A 20,897-nucleotide genomic window follows, 5' to 3' on the forward strand; every position below is an offset into this window, starting at 1 on the left:
GAGTAAATACTTACCCAACTGGTCTAATGCTAAATAGAGACAACAAAATAAAATACAAGGAAACTTTATTTTTCAGTTTTATCAACGTTTTGCTCTGGTTTTTTTGTTGGTTTTTTTTTCACTGTTGTTTGCTTTTGTCTTCAAGCTGCTTACTAGTGGATGAGTCCGGTCAGTTTTTGTATTAAAAAGGATTTTGATGGAGGTAGCTTTGTCTCTGTCCTGGCTTTTACTTGGTCTTGCCTGCGCACTCTTCTCAGTAAACAAACTCAAAATAAAATTAAAAACAAAAACTGGAATTCCAGGCGGAGGCAACGAGCAACACAGCCAGGTTCTCCGTGTAACAGACATGGCGCTGGGGCCTCCAGTCACTATATACAGAGTCCATCATACATCCATCCCCCTCTCTCCTAAACACACTCCTTGCTCCAACGGGCTGGCTGCAGAGGAAGGAGTTTCTTCTCCTCCCAGAGACCTGAGCAGCAGCTTCCATGGAGGGAAACAGCACCCAGTCAGGAATGTCAGGCAGAGGGGTAGAGTGTGAAGGGGTGGGGTGGGGTGGGGTCACTTCAGCTTGGCCAAAACTTCAACAGCACTGGGCCAGGGACTCACTGCTGCTGGGCCACCTGTAGGGCGAGAGAAGAGGATCTGAGACTCGAGGGCTGGTCACCAGAGCCCAGCTTTGCCCACGGAGCCCCCCCCGCCTCAGTAGCAATGCTTACTGACCAGAGAGGGTACATACTTGTTGGGGCGGGGGTGGTGGCGGGGGCTCACTGCTGCGGTTGGCCAGGCGGCTGAGGATGTTGCGCTCGGACATCTGGAGGCGCACTGCCACGGGCGGGATACGGGCAATGGTGGCAGGCAGACGAGTCACATCTGCCTTCATGTCACTCAAAAGCTCCTCCAGCTGCTTCAGAACTAGAAGAGAAAGGGACATCTGTTCCGAGGGGAAAGGGACACCCCAGAGGGAAAAAACGAGAGGGGACAGTAATGGTAAGCACCTACCCCAGCCTTGTTTATCACACCGCATTACCTTTGTGCAGCACAGCATTGGCCGGTTTATTCCCGGCCATTGACTCCTTGGATAGATGCTGGTGGCTCTCAGCCAGGCATTCCACCTCTGCAAAACGTGTGTTCAGAGCCATAGAAGGGTGAGATGGGTCTTCGGACATGTTCAGATAGGCAGCTCGCCGCAGCTGCTCCTCGATCACCAGTGCCTGCTCCAGGAGCTGCAAGGGGGGAGGAATGCGTCTTTCAGCAGCTGCCTGAAAGGGGGGGGCCTGTTTGCACCCCTAGTCTTACTCCAGTTCTTCACCCTCTCATAAGATGAGATTCTGCACCTGAGCCTCCTTTCACCAGCCTCTTTTACTGAGTAGCCCAAAACAATAAAGGCTTCGTGAAGCTAAGCCAGGTACACAAGAAAACCAGGCTACATCAGGTTTAATGAAAGGCTACTACAAATCCTCTTGGATTCTCATTCCTCCTCAGATTCTCTTTACAGACCAAGTTGTTTGCCATTTTACTCTTCCTTTGAGACAAAGGGGATGGAGATTTCTCACTGAATCCAAGTGAGAAGTGTCCCATGCTACTTACAGGAAGAATCTGAAATCTTATAAGCATTTGGAGAAATCAACAAGAATCCTGTCAGTGCAGAACTGACCATCCAGACTATAATGAATTAATGTTTTGCCGAAAGACTGAGACCTACATGGCCTTTATTTGGATTGGTCTTAAATCACTCCCACAACTAAGCCATGTTCACTACTGAAGAGGATGAGGTAAAGACTGAAGGCAACCCTTTCACCAATCCATACAGTTCTGTTTAGGCACATGGAGTAGGCTGTAGCAGACAAAGCCACTTCAATCTTAAGCCTCCTGCATATCAGCTGTTGAATAAACATTTGGATAGAGAGCACTGAACCAAGCTCCCCAGTACCATTTCCAGAGAAAAGAGAACTATCATGGAGCAACTGCATGACCCTAAGATATATTGATTCATTTTTTAATTTCCCCTAAAATGAAAGGCACTGCAGAAACCTTTTACTTTCTTAATGGAAACTCAGAACTGAAGCTTTTGTTCTTAAGAGGTCCAGCCAGTTATCAAACTGAAGACAAATTCTTACCTTAAATCTCCTTGCCAAGAACTTATTCTTTATTTCCAGGAAGTTACCCCTGTTCATCTCACCCTTGAAGGGTTCATTGAGGATGGCGTAACGTGGATCATTCTGAATATCCTGCCAACGGGCATAGCCATGACTGAGATGGGATGAGCTCAGGCAAACAAAGGCAGTGAGAACAAGGGAATACACAGCCCAGGCAGTACTGTTCTTCAGAGGGGGTGGGGAAAGGGGGCACACAGAGGGGAGGAACAGGAGCCAAGGAAAAGGAATGAGAACTATGTCCTGCTAAGTGTTAACTGTGCTGGCAGGAAGCTCCTCCTCCCACCATCACTATCACTCTTCTGAAAGAGGATAAAGCGCTATCACTCAGCCTACTCCAGACAGACCCAGGACTGTCACCATCACAAATTATATGTACAGGGCAGGAAAATGGATCCATCATGGCAAGGATACTTGATAATCCCAGCAAGGAGCCAGTAGTCATGACGCCGATGCCAGATCTCATAGGTCTTCTTTGTGACAGTTGCAGCCCGCTCTTCATTCTGCCAGAGGGAGTGTAGTTCTGGAAAGGCAAGAGACACCAGAAGAGTTGGAAGTTATTTCACAAACACAAGCAGGGGCATATAAACCAGTTCAAGCAGATAAAGATCTCATACCAGTGAAACCACCATCTGCTATGTTGAACATAAAGCGCTGCTTTACTGCCTTCTTGTGCCTTTCATCTACTGACTCTTTCAGCATCTCTCCATTTTGCAGCATCACCACGTCTCTCTTATCATCATCCTTTTTCTCATCTGTACACATAGGAAATTATTAGAAAAACGAGATATCACACAAGCTGGACCCACAAGGACTCCTTGCAGAAGAGAGGTTAAGGGAGAGAAGGGAATTATCATTCCTCACACCTTTCTCATCCAGAGTGATTATAGGAGGTTCAGGAGGATTCTCAATAGGTGCTCTGTCCTCCACTTTCTCCACATCAGCTGCAGGAGGGAAAGGGAACATGAGATGCAGAGGAACACAGCAAGTCCACAGTTTTATTCTTCAACCAGAGAAACTCAATACTGTTCTGTAACTCCCCAGTGTTTTTCTACATTCAGGCCTGCTTTTTAAGATGAAGTGTTTTGTACCTTTGCTCTCTACTTCCATTGGTTCATCTGGTCTTTCCTTTACTTCCGGCTCCTCTACTTTTTTTTCATCTGCTTCTGTGGGGTTTGCTGGGGATTTTGCTTCCTGTGGTGGTGTCTCCACAGGCTGAGCACCCTGCAGAGGACAGCAATCAGTGAGAAGTAAGGTGAAGCAGTCCATGGAAACAGAAGACAGCTACAGCAATTTAGAAAGCAAAGATGCACAAAACTGTCAGGCCAATTCTGAGGATCTGAGAGTTACCTTTAAATATCACTCCAAGAACTCATCTCTGTCTTATCAGCTGAACAACAAAGAGAGGTCAGAAGTAGAGAAATTTGCAAGAGATATTGTGAGGCAAACAAGCCACCCAAGACTCACCTCCATTGGGACCTCTGTTTCAGTAGCAGAGGCATTGAGCTCTTTCTCTGATTCAGATGGCTCTCCTTGCTCCTTAGCACCGGCTCCTTCTTCTACTTTTACTCCTTCTTCTGTGTATTCCCCACACCAGAGCAGCACAGCAGACAAAAGAAGAGAAGCCATCAGTAAGGTCTTCCCCTCCCAGTTACCAAGCACACATCTCCTTTGCTCCCAGAGATCAGACCCATCAAAACGGAACCAACATCGCTCAACACAACCACCCCCCACCCCTTTCCTGCCCACTACAAAATGCTGGACTTTTCACTGATGTCAGCTTATCCAAGGAAAGCTAGTGTCCTCTCTTGCCTTTAAGGGTTTGCACATGTCTTTGGCAGCCCTCCTAACACGAGAGTAAGTTGATCTGCGTCCACCTCCAGACCCCACCACCACAGTTCCGGTGAGGGGAACAGCCAGGATGAGGTCAGGACGCAGGGCTGTACAAGGGGGGAGCCCTCACCAGGTGGAGGAACAGGGGCAGGTGTATTCGGCTGTGTATCCCCTGGTGTTGAAGGAGTCGGAGTTTTTGGAGAGGGAGAGCTTGGCTGTGAAAGTTTCTTGTTCTCCTCTATCTCTGCCAGTTCTGGCATACTCCAGCGGCCGTTCACATGCTCAAATTCCTGCACCTGCATGAGAGGGAAAGACATATCATTGGAGAGTCATACAAAGCTCATCCTCAAACCAGCAGAGGCGGATCACTCAGCATACAACAAAAGTAGGTGTGAAAGGAGAGATAACTCCCTAGCTCACTGACTACAGTGTGACTACAGCTGTATGGACAGCAAAGGCCACATTGCCCTGCCAGGCACCCACCTTTTTGCGTATAAGTGACATGACCCCAATGCGAGTAAGGACGTGTTGTCGAGAAAGACCCTCCCGTGGGACCCCATCTGCAAAGGTCTCTGCACCATCAGCTCCAGGTTCACACAAATGGCGCATGAACAGCGAAACATAGGCCCTGAAACAATTGAAAAAAGCAATTAGTCCATAAATCAAGTTGGCTGGAGACACACATCATCAGACACCTTCTAGCACATAAGGGAAATCACCCCAGGATTCCTAACCCATAGTAACACAAGTTCTGGGGCTCCAGGCTCCTTCAAGGGAGAATTTCTTGACAGAATTACTATATAAAGGACACAAAGCTGACTCAAGGGACTTGAGCCAGAAACAACTGTAAGCCTAGGAAAGACTCAGGGAGAGTATTCATTACATGCTTACTCCTCTGAAAGCATTTGCTTTTGGTGACTGATGAGTTGAGTTCAAGTAACAGAGCTGGGAACAACCCCCTCCATCTCTCCCAGCTTATACTTCATCCTCCCACGAAGAATCAACTATTACATTAAGGAAGTGTAGTCTCTAAGGCCCCACTCTCATTCTTTCCCAAAGGGACTAGATGCTGCCTGTCTTCCATCCCTGCCTAATGCAAACTCACTTAAACTCTTTCTCTGACTTGCCACGGAGGTCCCGAACAAGCCATTGAGTGGTGAAGGCATCCTGAGGTGGCATTCCATAGCGCATGATGGCATTGAGGAAGGCTTTCCGCTGGCGAGCATTGAAACCCAAAACCTAGAATGGAGGAGGAGACAGGCAGACATGGCAAGAGCCATACAGAAGCAGATAGGATGCAAACGCCTACTCCTGGTACTACTTACCTCGATGTTCCCCCCCACACGGGCAAGTAAGGGAGGCAGAGGCTTATCCTTATCATTTCTCAGGCCTTTGCGGCTAGGCCGACGAGCTGCTGAAGAGAGAAATGCAGCTAAGGAGGAGGGACAATGCACAGCACACTGTTGTGTGAATATTTCCCTGGCAGAACAGCACCACAAAATGTATAAATCTCCCAAACCGAGTCCCAGCTGTTTCTACACTCAAGAGAAAGCGATGCAAGGAGTCTAGCTTCACCAGAACTTACCTTCAGACCTCTCATCGAAGTCCTCATCTCCTTCCTCAGAAGCAACTGAATAATCTGACTGATTATCTGACTGGTCATCCTGCCAGTCTGAAAGAAAAACAGCACGTGAGCCTGAGACGCTACTCCGTTACTTCCCAGCAAGATATACTTACACCCATTTTTCCCTCAGGGTCCTGTGGATTTGTACCTCTATCCTCCTGAGAGCCATCATTGTAGTTAACTTGCTTGCGGATACGTTTGCCCTTGCCCAGATTCCTGGCCAGATCCTCCTGTTGTTGTTCATAGTGGTGACGCAGCAGTTTCTCCCAGTAATCAGGATCCACTGACTCCTCCTGCTTAATGATCTCCCGTTCAACCTCCTCTTCCTCCTGCCAGAAAGGTAACAAATTTAGGGCTCTATGCTCCAAGTCCCAACTTGTCATAGCAGATATATGCCTGCTTGTCCTTAAAAGCATCAGAGCTCAATTTACTTAATTGATCGTCCATCATTCCGCAGAACATACTAGCTGACATCCAACTTCTACTCACCCCCATCTCCTCCTCACGAACCACATACTGGGCCACCTTGAAGGAGCTGAGATACTCATTCATGCCCTGAAGTTCTGTATCTTCTGTTTCATCCTGGTTCCGATCCAACAGACGCTCGATTGCTTTGTCATCATAGTGGATGACACTGCTGTCCTCACCTTCTTTGTTATCCCCTGAAGGAAGAGCACAGGCACAGTTGCTGTGTGGATCTCGAGGGAGTAGGAAAGGGAATGCCAGCCTAGACCTCTCTGTTGAGCTATAATCAGCACTGTGTCCAGTCTCTCACTACATAAGGAAACAGATCTGCCCACCCCTTTCGGTTCTACTCCCAGGCACTCACCCCCCTCAGTAGCCTCATCCTTGAAGAGCTCTTCAGTGCCAAATTTGAGAATGTCATCAAGTTCCTGTTTGGACATGGAGCCTGTCTTGGAGCCCAACCCTGGTCTCACTACCAGATGAGTTAGCATCATTTTCTTCTTGGCCACCTGAGTGATACGCTCCTCCACTGAGGCCCTTGTCACAAAGCGGTATATCATCACTTTCTTGTTCTGTCCAATTCTGTGTGCACGACTGAAGGCCTAGAAAAGAGATGCGCTCAAAATAATCTAGAGCTACACAGGTAGTTGTCTGATACACCCCACCTACCCAGTTGCCTTCATTTTGGCTCTTAACATTAGTGAAGGCTGTACCCTGGAGGAACCCTCCACTATTTCACTGCCCGTCTCTACCAATCCTCACTGCTCTAATTTTGCATATTTCTAGATGGGAAGTCTCACATTCCTTCACTCCTCCTGACAATCTAATTCCCCCTCTTCCTCAGGATTACTCCACAGTGAGTGGGCTCATTCAGACTCACCTGGATATCATTGTGGGGGTTCCAGTCTGAATCGTAGATAATCACAGTGTCTGCTGTGGCCAAGTTAATACCAAGACCCCCAGCTCGAGTTGAAAGCAGAAAGCAGAACTGCTGAGCTCCAGGAGCTTAGATAAAAGAGAATAAAACTAATCAAGGGAGAGTGTAACACTCAAACAAGGATTTTTATCTGACCCACATCGCTTGACAGGGAATTACTACTAACTTAACATTCCAGGAAAGCAATGGAAAGCTTGGGCCACAACAATCCCATGTTGACCACTATGCACATCCAAGGCGACAGTTTTCATTTTACAGGAAAAAAGGAGACTCCATACCATTGAAGCGATCAATAGCCTCCTGACGCATGTTCCCTGTGATTCCTCCATCAATCCGCTCATATTTGTACCCTTCATGTTCCAGAAAATCTTCTAGAAGGTCCAACATTTTAGTCATCTGCACACCAGAAAAACACCACCACAAAAGAGTGAGGGACAAGGGGATACCAGATCAACAGAGTTCTTTCTCAGAAAAAGAATTCCGAGCCTTAAGGTTTTTCCCCATATACCTGAGAGAATATGAGCACCCTGTGACCCCCTTCCTTCAGGTTCTTTAACATCTTCTGGAGCAGCAACAGCTTTCCAGAGGCTCGAATAAGTGCACTACCATCATACATGCCATTTGGCATTTTTGGAGCTTCCTGAGAAGAAAAAGAGAAAGAGGGAATAAGGGGTAAGGGACAAAAAACAGCTTGAAGGGATGTAACTTGGCCTTAGTCCCCAGCTGTGTTCATCAGATGCTGGGTCACACCTGGTCATTTACCTTGGCACAACCACAAGGTAGTACACTGCTTGTATAAAACATCAGTGCTACCCTGTGCCTTTTCTCTTGCAATTTGACTTCTAGACACCCCCCTCTTTCTTACTTAGTCCCTACTCTTCACCGTCATAAGATAGCTCCTACCTGTCATAAAAATATGCTGAAAAAAAAAGGCCTTCCAGCATGTTAGGTCCAAATACAGACAAAATGAAAAAAACAGAGGCAAAAAGAGAGGAATGGGAACCCCTCCATGCTTCAACTAGGGAGTTAAACTGGCTCCTTGATAACAGCCAGCAGGGAATTTGCTTATACAGAGTAAGTGACTGGACATACCATAGCAGCCACAGGAAAGAGGTAGGGGTGGTTACAGCACTTCTTCAGATCCATAACAACATTGAGCAACGAGACTTGGTTACCACCACCTCGTGCATTCAGTGCCTCAAAGTTTCTTGTCAAAATGTATTTATAATATTTCCTGAAACAAAAAAGAAGGTACAACTCAGACACACCTCGTGAGAATGACTAACATGCTCTTCTCTTGCTAGATTCTGCACAGCTTGTGGCACTACCTGCCAGCTACCCAAACTCTGCCAGTGATATTCACTATTTCTTTATCCCTTACATCAGGGCACAGGATCAGTCCTTCCTCTGCTATAGTGGAAGCAGGAAATTTTCCTCTCATCCACTGTGCAGAAAGCCCTATAATGAGGATAAGGCTGTTTCAGCATCCTCTTTGAAACTGCAGAACAAAGAAACAGCAACTCGACAGCAGGTGCTTCATTCTCACACTCACTTCTGCATAGGGCTCAGCTCCACTCTGACAATGAGTTCAGTCTTAGATGGCATATTCTTGAAAACATCAGCTTTGAGACGCCGCAGCATATGCGGGCCCAGCATGTCATGCAGCTTCTTGATCTGATCTTCCTTGGCAATATCTGCAAACTCTTCTAGGAAGCCCTCCAAGTTACTGCAGAGAAATAGACACTCAGCAAATGCCACAAAGGAAAAAGAGAAAAAGAGCAAGGAAGGGGATAGGAGTGACAAGGCAGGCAGGCTGACTTGTGCTGCAAGACATACTGGAATCTCTCAGGTGTCAGGAAGTTCAGCAGGTGGAACAGCTCTTCCAGGTTGTTCTGCAGGGGAGTTCCTGTAAGCAGCAGCTTGTGCTGGAGGGAGTAACCATTAAGCACACGGAAGAACTGGAAAGTAGAGAGCAGGGAAGAAATGGTGAGAAAATTAAACAAACAAAACCAAACACAAACATATTAAAGGCTTATCAAGTCATAGGCCTACAAAAAATAAATCTCCTAGGAAAAAAAAAGTTGACACCAAGCTAGGTTTCAATTTAGATCACATCAGCTGTTTGGACAAGAGCTCCAAGTAGTTCACATTCCAATCAGGGTCACTAGACTGATCTCATTTGGATCATTGTTGTGCATAGCTAAAACATGACTGCAGCAACTCCTACAAGTTATAAGGTGCTGGTAAGGTTTCCTTTGCTCTTACAAGTTACAAGCTCCTTCAGACCACCAATCACTTCTAGACTGTATGTACTTTTTCTTCTTAAAGTACTATGTACTTTTTCTTCTTAAATTAGTGTTCCACGTTCCTACAACTACTCTGCCTTGAGAATTCTAGAAATAGCTAAGTCACTCTTCCTATTCATATCAATCCTGGCAATATTCCAGAGATCTGAACAAGCAGAGGAGAAAGAGAGCTAAGAGTCTGCCAATGTGTCTTCAAGGTAATTTGTGCTGGTTTTCACAACAATGAAGTTAATTCCAGACAGATGTAGCGAGCAGTTCAAGTACTGCACAAAAAAGCACAAGTGTACCATGTTCAGCAGCACGAATTGACAATAGAGCACTATTTTACTTACAAACTTGGCGATTTCTTTGTGTATCTTACACTTAACATGATACAAGGTCAAACTTAATGAAAGTAGCTTGTACTAGATGGCAAACAAAAAACAAAGGAAACAAAGAAAAACCCACTATCACTTATGTTTTGGTTATCGCACAAGAAGAATCCTTCTAGTGGCCTCCATGGGGACTTATCTTTCTATATAGTTACAGTTAAAAACATTCTCATTTTGGAATAAAATGTGGAAGTTACTGATCATATCTGCAAAACTTTAGTAGATAACCTCAATCTGTAAAGAAGCATCTGATCTGTCTTGCAGCCAAATACCTGTAAGCAGGAAACTGCTCTAGAAAAAGGTAGATTTAATGGTTCTGGGTGGATAACCAATAGCATCAGAGTGTAACCTTGAGCCTCTACATCCTCTTTCAATTAATGAATATTAATAGTAAGCATTCATTCGTACTCCCAATAGTTTCAATGCTAAGCACAGAATGGCATCCAGTCTCAGTGCCTACAAAGATCTAGAAACTGAATTGCAAGCACAGCTGTGATGCCTCATGAAGATGCCTCATGCCGAGACCCAAAAAGCTAAAGCCATTTAAATGCAAAAACAGAAAACAAGCAGCAACTGTCTTACACAGTCTCCAAGAACCTCTAAAACCAGATTTCCAATAACAATTGTTTTTAGCATCCTGAGCACTAGAACCCAACAGATTAAGGCACAAAGGCCTATGGGGGGGCTGGATTAAGGATGTACGGTCAAGTCTACAAATTCAAACAAGCTTAGCTAAGGTGCAGCTTCATATAAAAGCAGCTATATGGCTTTCAGCACCTACCCAGACATTTCTGAACACCTCTGCCCACCTCTTCCATTTGTATAGCATCTAATTAGTTCTGCTTCAAAGCTGGATGAATGCAGAGAGCAAGCCTACTCTGGAAGCAGGGTAATTGTGCTCATGAGCTTGTTTTATGTTCAGCATGGTAAACCTTTTCAGAATAAAGGTGTTGCAGATATATGACCTGCTTTCAGAGAAGCCAGTTTGTATTTCAGAGCAACAACCACATCCAGGTTTTCCTGTTTTCCAGTCTACATCAATTGCCCGTTCACCTGGAAAGAAATGGTGTTTTGACCAGTGGTCTGTATTTAACCCGTGTTTTAACCAGTGATCTGTATAAAAGTAAAGTTGTTGCCAATGATGACTGATATCCAGACAAAGGCTGATAAATTTCTTTTTAATAATACATGAAATTTATTACTGAACAAATGACTAAGACTTGTCAGACAAACTTATGAGCTTAGAAGCAGCTACTGAATCTTGTGAACACTCTCTGCCCATTCCCCCCCACAACATATGCCATGCCTACGAACCACCTATGCTTCTCTGTACCTTAGACTGATTGTTCTTCAGCCTGTGAGCTTCATCCACAATGAGACAGGCCCAGTCAATAGAGCCTAGTATGGCCATATCAATTGTGATCAGTTCATAGGAAGTGAGAAGCACATGGAACTTCACAGCAGCCTCCTTCTGCAAAGGAAAAGGATGAACATGTAACGGGATAGAGGAATGGTCCCATGCAAAACAGATGCAGTGTTTCTCCATGTTGTGCTATTTGACTAGGGCTCATGAGGATATCAAAAACTTTTCACACCGACAATTTTCTGTCACAAGATTCAAAATGCTGCCCAAACCATTTTAGTCTTTTAATCCCCCATTACTCTCAACGCATGTAAGTCTCCTCAACCCCCTCAATACCTGCTACTTTTGGACAGCTGCCAAATCCTCTAACACAGATGTTTAACAACAAAGTTGTGAGTAGAGGCATGTTAAGAAAATGAGATTCGGAGAAGAGTGGCTCATCAAAAAGCTAAGACTAAAAAAGATAAATAGCTTACCATGGAATTTTAAATTACTGTTAGTACTTAATGTAGTTTAATTTCAAGGGAAGGAAGGGAGTCCTATCTACCTCTGCCAATGAAAATGCTTTAGCTTCCATACTGGTTTTACTAGGAAGACCAAAATTCTGCAGAAACTAGCCACCTATATCAGACTCTTCCTTCTTGTCTGGGCATGGCCTCACTGTCAGCCAGTTCCTCAGAAAGATTAAAAAGTTCATACTTTTTTTTGTATATTTGTCTTTTTCATACAATGGACTCATATCTGTAGAAACGATACACAACTTCACAGGTTAAGTAGGAAAGACACAGGGACTTGCCTATGCTCAGTATTATCTTAGCTTTCCTTTTTCAGTACTGAATTAGTTCAGACTAGTCAAGTGTTTAAACAGTCTACAGCAGGAGTCTAAACGCCCACTTGTCATCAATTTGCAGTTATTTCCCCTTGGAAACTAAAAGCATAATCAGTTCCCAGGGACATCAGAGTATCTGAACCTCAGCTGCTGAAAGCCAGTCTAAGTGCGTCTCTTAATTCAGGCTTGTGTTACAGCGGAGTTCCGTACCTTCATTCTGGATGCTTTTTTGCCTCCACGTATGGCATTATCCTCAAAAGTAAACTCATTCTCACGGATGATGGCCCGGCTGTCTTTGTCCCCAACATAGGTCACTACGTACATATCTGGGGCCCACATCTCGAATTCTCGTTCCCAGTTGATGATTGTGGACAGGGGAGCACTCACCAAGAAGGGACCCTTGGAGTGGCCCTACAAATAGAGTCAGTAAGAGCATTAGATGACTGCAATCACTAATACAGGCACTAATACACGGGGTAGTGACCTCCCAGCTCTCACCTCTTTGTATAAGGAATACAAGAACACTGCTGTCTGCACAGTCTTTCCCAGACCCATTTCATCAGCCAAGATTGTATCTGTACCCTGGGCCCAAGAGAAGCGCAGCCAGTTCAGTCCTTCCAGTTGGTAGGGGTGCAAGGTCCCGCCTGTTACATCGAGGTACTCCGGCTGCCGGTCATATTTCACTGTTGGCTACAGTGGAAAGGGAGAGTTAAGACCTTTTACCTTAGCTAGATAGCTACCAAGAGTCCTTTCTCAGTCACCCATACATTCATTAGTACAGATAAGGCTTCACAGATGACAACCAGACTAGCACCAAACCTAATTCCCAAACGGCCAAAGGTACCCATCTTATTTTTGTAAAACCCTTTCACCTAGAGTTAGAGTCTCATCCAATGGACAAGGTAGACCTTTGTCTGAAGGCTCTATAAGCCATTTTTGCTTTAGGCCATGAAGGAACTCTAAACCATATGCTGTTTCCTCTTCAGTTTTCTATTTACCTGCTGGCACCCCAAAATAAGCAGATCAAATGGTTTCTAAGCAATAAACATTAACTTACATCTACTGTGGGAGTCTCAGGGGGCCTTTCCAGTTTCCGCATCTTCACTTTCTTTAACTTCTTACCAGGCCTGCCCTCTTCACCTCGCATCAGCTCCCTATGCAGAAACAGTCCCAAGAACATGTAAGTTTAATGGCTTTTTGTTAACAGATCAAGAGAAAACTATTGCAAAGAATAGGAGGGCAATCACCCAACTCAATAGGCTCAAGAGAACAAGGCTGGAGCCTTCATGAACTGGTGGAGAGGTACAAGGCCCCTGCCCAAAGGCATAAGGAGTCAGCAACAAGGGGGACTGACATATGCCAGTATTTTCTCTTGAGGGAAGTGAGAACACAACCTCTAGATACTCCTCCTACCTATGATTCCAGTAACCTTGCTTGTAGAGGTCATAATCTTGAATATCCACATCTTCACTTTCCCAGGAAGCCTGGTCATAGGGTAGGTCTCTCCATTTAATCAAATAGTGGACATTCCCCTTCTTATCCACACTGCGGAAGAAACCAGTAAGTCTTAAGCACAGTGAAATGGCACTACTCACCCAATCTACTCAAATGCAAGAGAAGGGAAGGAGGTCTTAGTGAAGCAACAGAAACAGAACAACTATATTTGTCATACCAACAAAAAAACTCCCACTGTTTCTCCCAGTCGTATTGCAGATTAGCTCTTCCATTCTCCCTTAGCCCTGCTTAAGGTCTTTGTTGAAAATCCTCTTTGTTACCCCCACCTACCTATGATTAAGGATCCTGTGGATCATCATCCACTCTGGCTTGATCCCATATCGATAGAATCGCTCCTCCATCTCAGCATACTTGGGGTCCTTGTTTTTTCTTTTTCGGCTCTTTTCTTCTTCTCCTCCAAAGTCCCCTGAGGGTGGCTCATCCATATCATTTTTGCGTTGGTAGTTACGAAACATGACCTGGCAGTGCAGCTCCAGCTGAAGTCAGGACACAAGCAGTTAGTAGGTGTTTTACCCTCAGCTATCCATCCTTCTAACATGGTTAGAGTCCTCCACTCACCTGCAGCTCTGACACCCAAGAGCAGTGCCAGTAGGACATGCCCTGCCATTTGACAAAGAACTGCCTTTCAGGTCGACCCTCCAGAGGTTTAGGGGGTGGAGCGTTGGGGTCCGCATCAGGTGGACGTGGTGGTGCGGGGCCAACTGGGGGCTGACCCCACTTCCAGATCAAGATCTTCTGCACTTTTCCTTTCAGAGCTGGGCACTGGAAAGTTAAACAGAGGTTGATGCATCAGAGTGTAGGTACTTCAACACTCAGAAGCACGGAGCAGAAACACAGAGTCACTTTCACAGCTTTACTATGCAGATAGAATTTGCTAGGCTTGATGAGCCCAGTAGTCTGTCCAACCACAACTTCATTTAAAGTTTGTGCAGAAAATATTCTGCTGTAGAACTAAGGGCCCAGCATAGGGCTATGTCCTAAAACGGCTTTTTTGTTCATCATCTTGTAAGTCCATATCAACTAATGAAAGCAACTAACACCACTTACATTAATTATTTCAAGAACTTTCTAGATAAGTGTGATATTTCTCCTAACCATCTACTAAAAAAGGGCTTGGCATTACAGAGCTTACACTGCAAAATAAAAACCAAGTTTGTCTCAGCATCAGTTTAAAACACTTTCAGCACTGAATTTGCTTGTAATTGTTCTTCTGCTTCTACGCAGATACACGAGCCAAGAAAAGTGAGCCTTAGCATCCTGGACTAAAAATCACTCAACAACCCTGCACATGGGCAAACTTCATGAGACCCAAAGGCTGTCAATCTGGTCCTTCCCACTGTCTGGAGAAGGCAGCCAATCAACAAGGCGCAATACAGCCACAAAAAGCCAGGCCTTTATGTTTTATGACAAAAGTGTGAGAGGAGGTAAGAGTCTTCGAAGGACCAATCATTTCCAGGAAAACATGATAAACTGAAGGGATTAGATCAATCAACTCTCGTAGCAATAGGAGAATGGTACTAGCAGAAACTCACAGTGCAGCGAGGACACAGCCACTCTCCATTGGGAATCTCAGGCAATGGGGGATTCAGACAGTGGATGTGATAGGATGAAGGACAGGCATCACAGCACAGCAGCTCTCCTCCATCCTTGCAGACTCTACAGAACTCCATATGGTGGTCATCCTCTTCCTCAGCATCCCCCACTACATCCTCCAGGATTTCCTCACCTTCAGAGTTATCCTCCTTTGCTTCCCACTGAATGCCCTCTTTTTCCTATAGGAGAGGGAAATCAGAAAAACAAAGTCACATATTTGTGGTTATTTCATTACCACAGAAGAGGAGCCCCAAGTGACTTGACATCCCCCTCCTCCATGGTCTCTTGCACTGCATGGGGAATTCATTACTCACACAGTGTGGGCAGCTCCATTTGCCCTCTGGAGCTTTCTCCATATCTGGGTCCAGGCAAACCATGTGGTAGGCACGCGGGCAGGTATCACACAGTATAATTTCTCCTCCCTGCTGGCACACCTCACAGTAGTCCTGGTGATCAGTCTCATAGCCATCCACAGCCACTGCGGAGTCCTCCTCACCTGCAGAGGGGTGGTGAGGAGTTATAGTAGTACAAGTCACAGGTACAGGCTTCGTACAGCAAGGGTACTCTCCCAACAGCCTACATAGCAATGCAGAGACCCAGAATCCAAAACTCTTGTATACTGTTAAATATCCAAACTCTGCACAGACGTTCTCCAATTTTTCCACACACTCAGCTGTGCTGTCTCCCATTGTCAGCAAGTATCAATACCTTTCTTTTTCTTTTTCCCAGCTTTGAGTTTTTTGCGACTGCGGCTACTACGGCTTGTAGATCCATCTGAAACAGAGTAGCTGTTGATACTGGCATCATCGAAGTCTGACTCTATATCCAGATCATCATCTTCACTCTGAGGTAAGAGAAAAGCTGTGTCACTCAGACACACGTGCTGGGGGGCAGCAGATATCCCCCCCAGCATTCCTAGTACATCATCACCTCCTCCTCAGAAAGTCAAGGTAGGAGCATCACTTACTGATGATCTTTTACGCTTGGAACCAAATCCTCCCAGTTTGATTTTCAGAGGTGCCACCTTCTTTGTTTTGGGTTTCTTGATATCAGGAATACGAGGACTTGCCTTAGGCTTCCGCCGGGCATTGGGTCCTGAGAACACAGGAGACAGAGTCAGAAGGGCTACTGCCTTCACAGCACTCACGCTCGATCATCCTGCCAGACTCTTCATCTCACCTTTGCCTTCCTTCGTCTTGGCTTTCCTGAGTGGCACATCTACGGGGGGCTGCGGCAGGACAGCATCCACGTTTGTCACCATACTCTCCACTACTGCAACAGCCGCAGCTGCAGCAGCTGCCACAGATGCACCTGAACTTCCCTTGAAGGGGTTGTTTGTGCTAAACTCCCTCCATTTGGCTCCCAGTACCATCATCATCTTCGACACTGCTATTTTTGGGTTCTTGGCTGCGATAAGTGGCCTGTGTGCAGTTAAGGAAGGCAGGAAGGAAGGAAGAGTTACTGAACCACCCTGAAATCTACATTATTTCTGCCCGCTGCCACCCCCATCAGCACATCTATCTCAAACTACCTTCCTTTCTAATCTCTGATCTCAACAGTCAATGAATCTTTCCACTCCCATCCTTCACTCTATGGGGAGGATGCAAATACTCAGGGGCTTGGAAAACGAAACAGAATTCAGCATAGTAGGGAAGAAAGTGGACTGGAAGTGAGGACTTGCATCATCTCGATGACTAGAAACAAAAAAGCTGTGGATCAACTATTTTACTGTTACTTCAGTTTTTGCTCTAGGTATGACACCAGTGTCTCTAATGTGCACCTGAGGTTCTAAAAATCAAGGAATCTAGTTTTTGTCCCATCTGTTTTTTTTTGTTCCAGAGTCCTTTCAGGCATAGGCTTGCAGCTCACCTGACAAACTGGCTGAAAGCTTTGTAGTTGGTGAGTGTGCGGTAATCCTCTTCTGTGAAGATGTGATCAATATCCTCCATGCCCCAATCTTCCAGGAGCTGAGCAGATGACTTTGGCTCCTATGAAGAGAGGATTACAGAGAAAATGTTCTGGTTCTGCTCTAGGAAAGAGTAGAACTTCCACACATCTTCCATATTCCACAGATGACCCAGGGAATTTCCCCCCCCACACATCCACTTATCACCATAAGACACAGTCTCAACAAAAGACAGTGAAGGTGGGAAAAATCTTTGGATCCAATGTAAATTCCATGTGTGTTTAAAGTAAAAGACAGGAAGGAATGCAAGGTGGGAAAAAGGTCAAGTCAAGCAGGTGTAGTGGAGGAAGAAGAAACTGAACAGCCCCAACTCCCTCTGCCATCGCAAATGGAGAGCACAATGATCCCCCAAATCAGATACCTGGGAATGAAGAGCAAGCACTAAGTCAGCAGGGTAGCTTCTCACCTTTGAGTCATCATCTTCTTCCTCTTCTTCCTCCTCCTCCTTGCGCTTGGCTTTGTTTTTCTTTTCCTTCTTAGGTCCTAATTTCTTCTTTTTCTTTTTCCCAGGGGTATAATCACTGCCCTCACTGTCAGAACGCAGAACCTCCTCTTCTTCCTCCACAAACTCATTCCCCTCACCAGAGCTGTCCCCTAGCTGGGGAGGGAGGGAGAAGATCAGGCAGCTGTGAGAAAACACCCTGGAGAAGCACTAAACATCGCTCTCTCCCCATGCTCTAGAGGACTCATACAAAGGACTGCTGCCATAGATCAACATCAGTAAGCACCCTCACCCTACATATCCATATTTCAGTGTGACCTTAGGCATCCTTTTCCTTACCTCCTTCTTCTGACGCTTGCTGAGCTTGGGCACTTTGGGTTCCTTTAGTTTCTTGGGCTTCTTCTTCTTCTTGATTTTGGGGGTGTCAGCCTCTGACAGAAGCTCTTCTTCTGCCTCTTCTTCAGGTTCTGGATGTGAAGAAGCAACACGTCTCATTCAAACCACACCTGTGCACTACAGTATAGCCCACTTCACAGAGATCAACTTGTCCATACTAACTTGCTCCATACAAACAGAACTAGTTATAACTCTTACTGTTCACAACAGATACTCCAAAATTGTTATCCTAAGGTACCACTGAACACAGTTTTCCCCCTCCCAACACCTCCTATTTACACAATATTCCTTCTCCAAGCAGAGTTACACTCAGAACTTAAGGACAAGAAGTTTGCCATAACCCAACAAGAAGAGGAAAGAGTGTAAAACAGGTAGCCACATGAGAACCTGACTAGGATACTGTTTCAGTTCATGGGTCTTCAGGAAAGAAATCATCTAGCCCCTTCAGCTGTACAGAGCACGCTGCAGCTGCATGCAAAATACAGGCCAGTAAGCCACTACTTCTCCTCCTCCACAGGAAAGTTGTTACTCAGCAACTCTATTCTGATCCAGATTTGACAGAATCTTCCCCAGCCCCAACAGCTAGCAAGCTCACTGCCTGGCCAGAAGAACACATGCCAGTTCCCCACCACCACTGCACACTCCCATCTGTGTGCCCCCTTCCGTGGCTGCCCCCAGCCTGAGGGGCACGGGCAGCCAGGCAGCCCTTCCCTTTGTGGCAGCAGGCTGCGGGAGCAGCGCGGCCACCCGCCCTCCCCCGCCGCCCCGCCCACCGAACACAGCCAGAGTCACTCCTTCTCCCTCCAAGGGAAAATGGCCTCCTGACCACCGGAGCTGGGCAGGATGAAGGAAGCCACAGGTCAGAGGAGCTACTGCAGCCAGGGGTGAAACAGCAGAGGACAAGCTCTCAGAACCTGGGGTCCCACACCTGGCTCCTGCCATATTACCAGTGGATGTCTCTTCACTCCCATGGTCCTGTAACACCAGGTCCTTCAGGGATCACACCTCTTCTTCTACTCCAAGTTCTGACTTAGAGCCTTTGGTGACCCACCAAGGTACTATATATACTCTCTACTTTGTAGGGGATTTAACAGTTTTTCTTCATCAAGATTTTCCTTACTGACAGTCCCCTTCTGCCCAAGATTTCAGAGATGCCAGAAAACCCTAGAGTCAAAGCTTAAGAAAAAATGCCAAACGAACAAAAATCCCAAAAGCCACATCACCATCTTCCCTTTCCAGTTACAACACTTCTCTTATATGACGCTACAGCATTAGAGCATGAGTTAGTATGAAAACTCAAACTTGTCTTACAATCCGACACATCGGTTTATATATGATTCCTTTTCACAAAGAAATGAAGAATCCAGGTACGTGGCCACAGAGCAGGTCATCAACAATAGCAATAAAAAAACCCCCATACCACATGAGTTCCCAGGGCTCTAACTCAAGCCTCACGTTGATGATGAGGATACAAACGAGAGAAAAGATACAAGGACTACAAGAAAAGGAAAGGTGAGCAAGCAGCACAGAGCAAGAATCACAAGAAACCTCAATAATTGGGTGTGGTGATGAAGGAAAGTGGGTCACGCAACAGCCCAGGGCAGTTTTCTCTGGACGTCAGCCGGTCTGAGTTCCCAGATGAAAGCAAGCCAGGCAACCTGCCCTTTCACATATTACCGCTCTTCCCCCTCCCCATTCATGAAATATCAAATTCGCAGGCATTTTGGTACCCCATCAGAATTGGACACACTGCCTCCACCCTCTACACCTCCTCAAAGCACAGGCCCCGACAACCTGCAATGCCTTGGAACAAAGTCAGTTCCACCTGACACAAAGCCCTGAGCCTCGCGCTTTGAAGTAACCCTGGGACTTGGATATCAAAAACATACACATGGCTTGCAGTAAAAAGAAAAATTACATTCCCCAACGCATCATGTATTTCACACATTCAGCCTGAGACCAGCATTCTCCCCATTCCACATGCATGCCCTGCAGGCTCGCCATACCTGGATGCTGGGGGATAGCGTTGTTCAACAGGATCTCCATCTCATCATCATCGCTGCCCCCCGAGCATGGCGACGGAGATCCAATGCCCGATGCCATGTCCTCCGAGCGGGGGGAGGCCTGGGCTTACACAGAGTGTCGTCTTCTTGCCAGTCCGGCCAGTACTTCATTGAAGAGAAAAAGAGAAAGTTACAGCAGATCCGAACTCCGTTTTTCCAAGCAATAGTGCTACCAAGAGGATCCGTGAGAAAGCTTAGACAGCAACTTTATACTGGATTTAGAACCCATGCAAAACAGAAACACTGGCAGCAAGTACCAGCTTAGAGTTGTGATGGAGAAGGCTTTGAGGACACCAGATATTAAACTGAGTCAGCAACTCATCTCTGGCGAGGAAGCCAAAACAGCTGTCCTAAAGGAAAACTCTCTCGTCCTCTGCAGCCGGGTGCCCTCGGTTATTTCTGCCTTAGGCTGGGAGAAGGCAGCGGTGCAGGCGAGGCAGTCGGGCTCCCACGGGAGCCCCGGGGCCGGCTGTCAGCGCGGTGCCCGGCCCGGTAGCCCCGAGTTGGCACCGCAGCGCCGGCCCTGCCCTGCCCCGCCGTCGGCCGCACACAAAAGGCCGGGCGGGCTCTGCAGCCCCGCTCCGCCGCCCCCGCCCGGAGCGGGGCTGCGCGGCGCAGGGCGGGGGCGGGGGGCACCGTCTCCCGGGGGGGGGGCGCGGGGCGGGGCCGGGGAAGTCCGGCTGCCGAGCGCCGAGAGGCCACCGCTCCCCGGGGGCCGCCGCGGGCCGGGGCTGCGGCACCGCCGGGGCGGCGGCGGAGGGGCCGGACCCGTCCTGCAGCCGCTCGGGCACGGGGACGGCGTGTCCCCGGGGCAGCTGCGGCCGGGACCGACGGGGCGCCCGGCGGAGAGGGGTGCCTGCCGGCGGGGACGCCCCGCGAGGCGACAGACGGCCTTGCCCGCCCTCGTTCCCTTCCGGTTCCTCACCCGGCTCCGGACCCCAGCTCCTCACTCGCCGCCGCTGCCGCTGAAGGGAAAATGGCTCCGACCGCGGCACCGCCTCTTAAAGGGGAAAAAAAACCCCCGGCTAGGCCCCGCCC

General features: G+C 47.0%; 1 protein-coding gene and 1 non-coding gene across 6 annotated transcripts; both read right to left on the reverse strand.

Moving 5' to 3' along the window:
• Positions 1–48: 48 nt before the first annotated feature.
• On the reverse strand, positions 49–20,859 carry CHD4 (chromodomain helicase DNA binding protein 4). Of its 5 annotated transcripts, none has more exons than XM_039388916.1 (40): positions 20,785–20,859; positions 19,803–19,964; positions 17,740–17,867; positions 17,365–17,556; positions 16,862–16,980; positions 16,172–16,413; positions 15,960–16,087; positions 15,701–15,836; positions 15,307–15,488; positions 14,932–15,171; positions 13,958–14,161; positions 13,670–13,875; positions 13,298–13,429; positions 12,942–13,038; positions 12,383–12,574; positions 12,095–12,295; positions 11,026–11,163; positions 8,852–8,973; positions 8,568–8,741; positions 8,108–8,249; positions 7,524–7,655; positions 7,294–7,411; positions 6,959–7,083; positions 6,443–6,680; positions 6,103–6,275; positions 5,762–5,942; positions 5,575–5,661; positions 5,315–5,403; positions 5,095–5,228; positions 4,473–4,617; positions 4,120–4,285; positions 3,624–3,733; positions 3,248–3,380; positions 3,023–3,100; positions 2,774–2,911; positions 2,571–2,679; positions 2,121–2,253; positions 1,031–1,226; positions 724–915; positions 49–645 (listed from the first exon to the last, which is right to left on the reverse strand). In XM_039388916.1, the coding sequence occupies exons 2-40, from the start codon at positions 19,897–19,899 to the stop codon at positions 584–586; spliced, it is 5,811 nt and encodes a 1,936-aa protein (XP_039244850.1). In that variant the 5' UTR covers positions 19,900–19,964; positions 20,785–20,859; the 3' UTR covers positions 49–583. The 5 variants fall into 5 exon arrangements, with proteins under 5 accessions (XP_039244850.1, XP_039244849.1, XP_027586152.2 ...); XM_039388915.1 differs by having other exon boundaries at positions 5,315–5,400; positions 5,575–5,685; XM_027730351.2 differs by having other exon boundaries at positions 49–623; positions 740–915; positions 5,575–5,685.
• On the reverse strand, positions 3,954–4,092 carry LOC113992794. Its single transcript, XR_003542356.1, has one exon.
• Positions 20,860–20,897: the final 38 nt, after the last annotated feature.

This window comes from Pipra filicauda, unplaced genomic scaffold (genome assembly GCF_003945595.2).
Source record: "Pipra filicauda isolate LSUMZ 115617 unplaced genomic scaffold, ASM394559v2 scaffold69_size3009148_pilon, whole genome shotgun sequence".
In the NCBI taxonomy this organism is placed as follows: Eukaryota; Metazoa; Chordata; class Aves; order Passeriformes; family Pipridae; genus Pipra; species Pipra filicauda.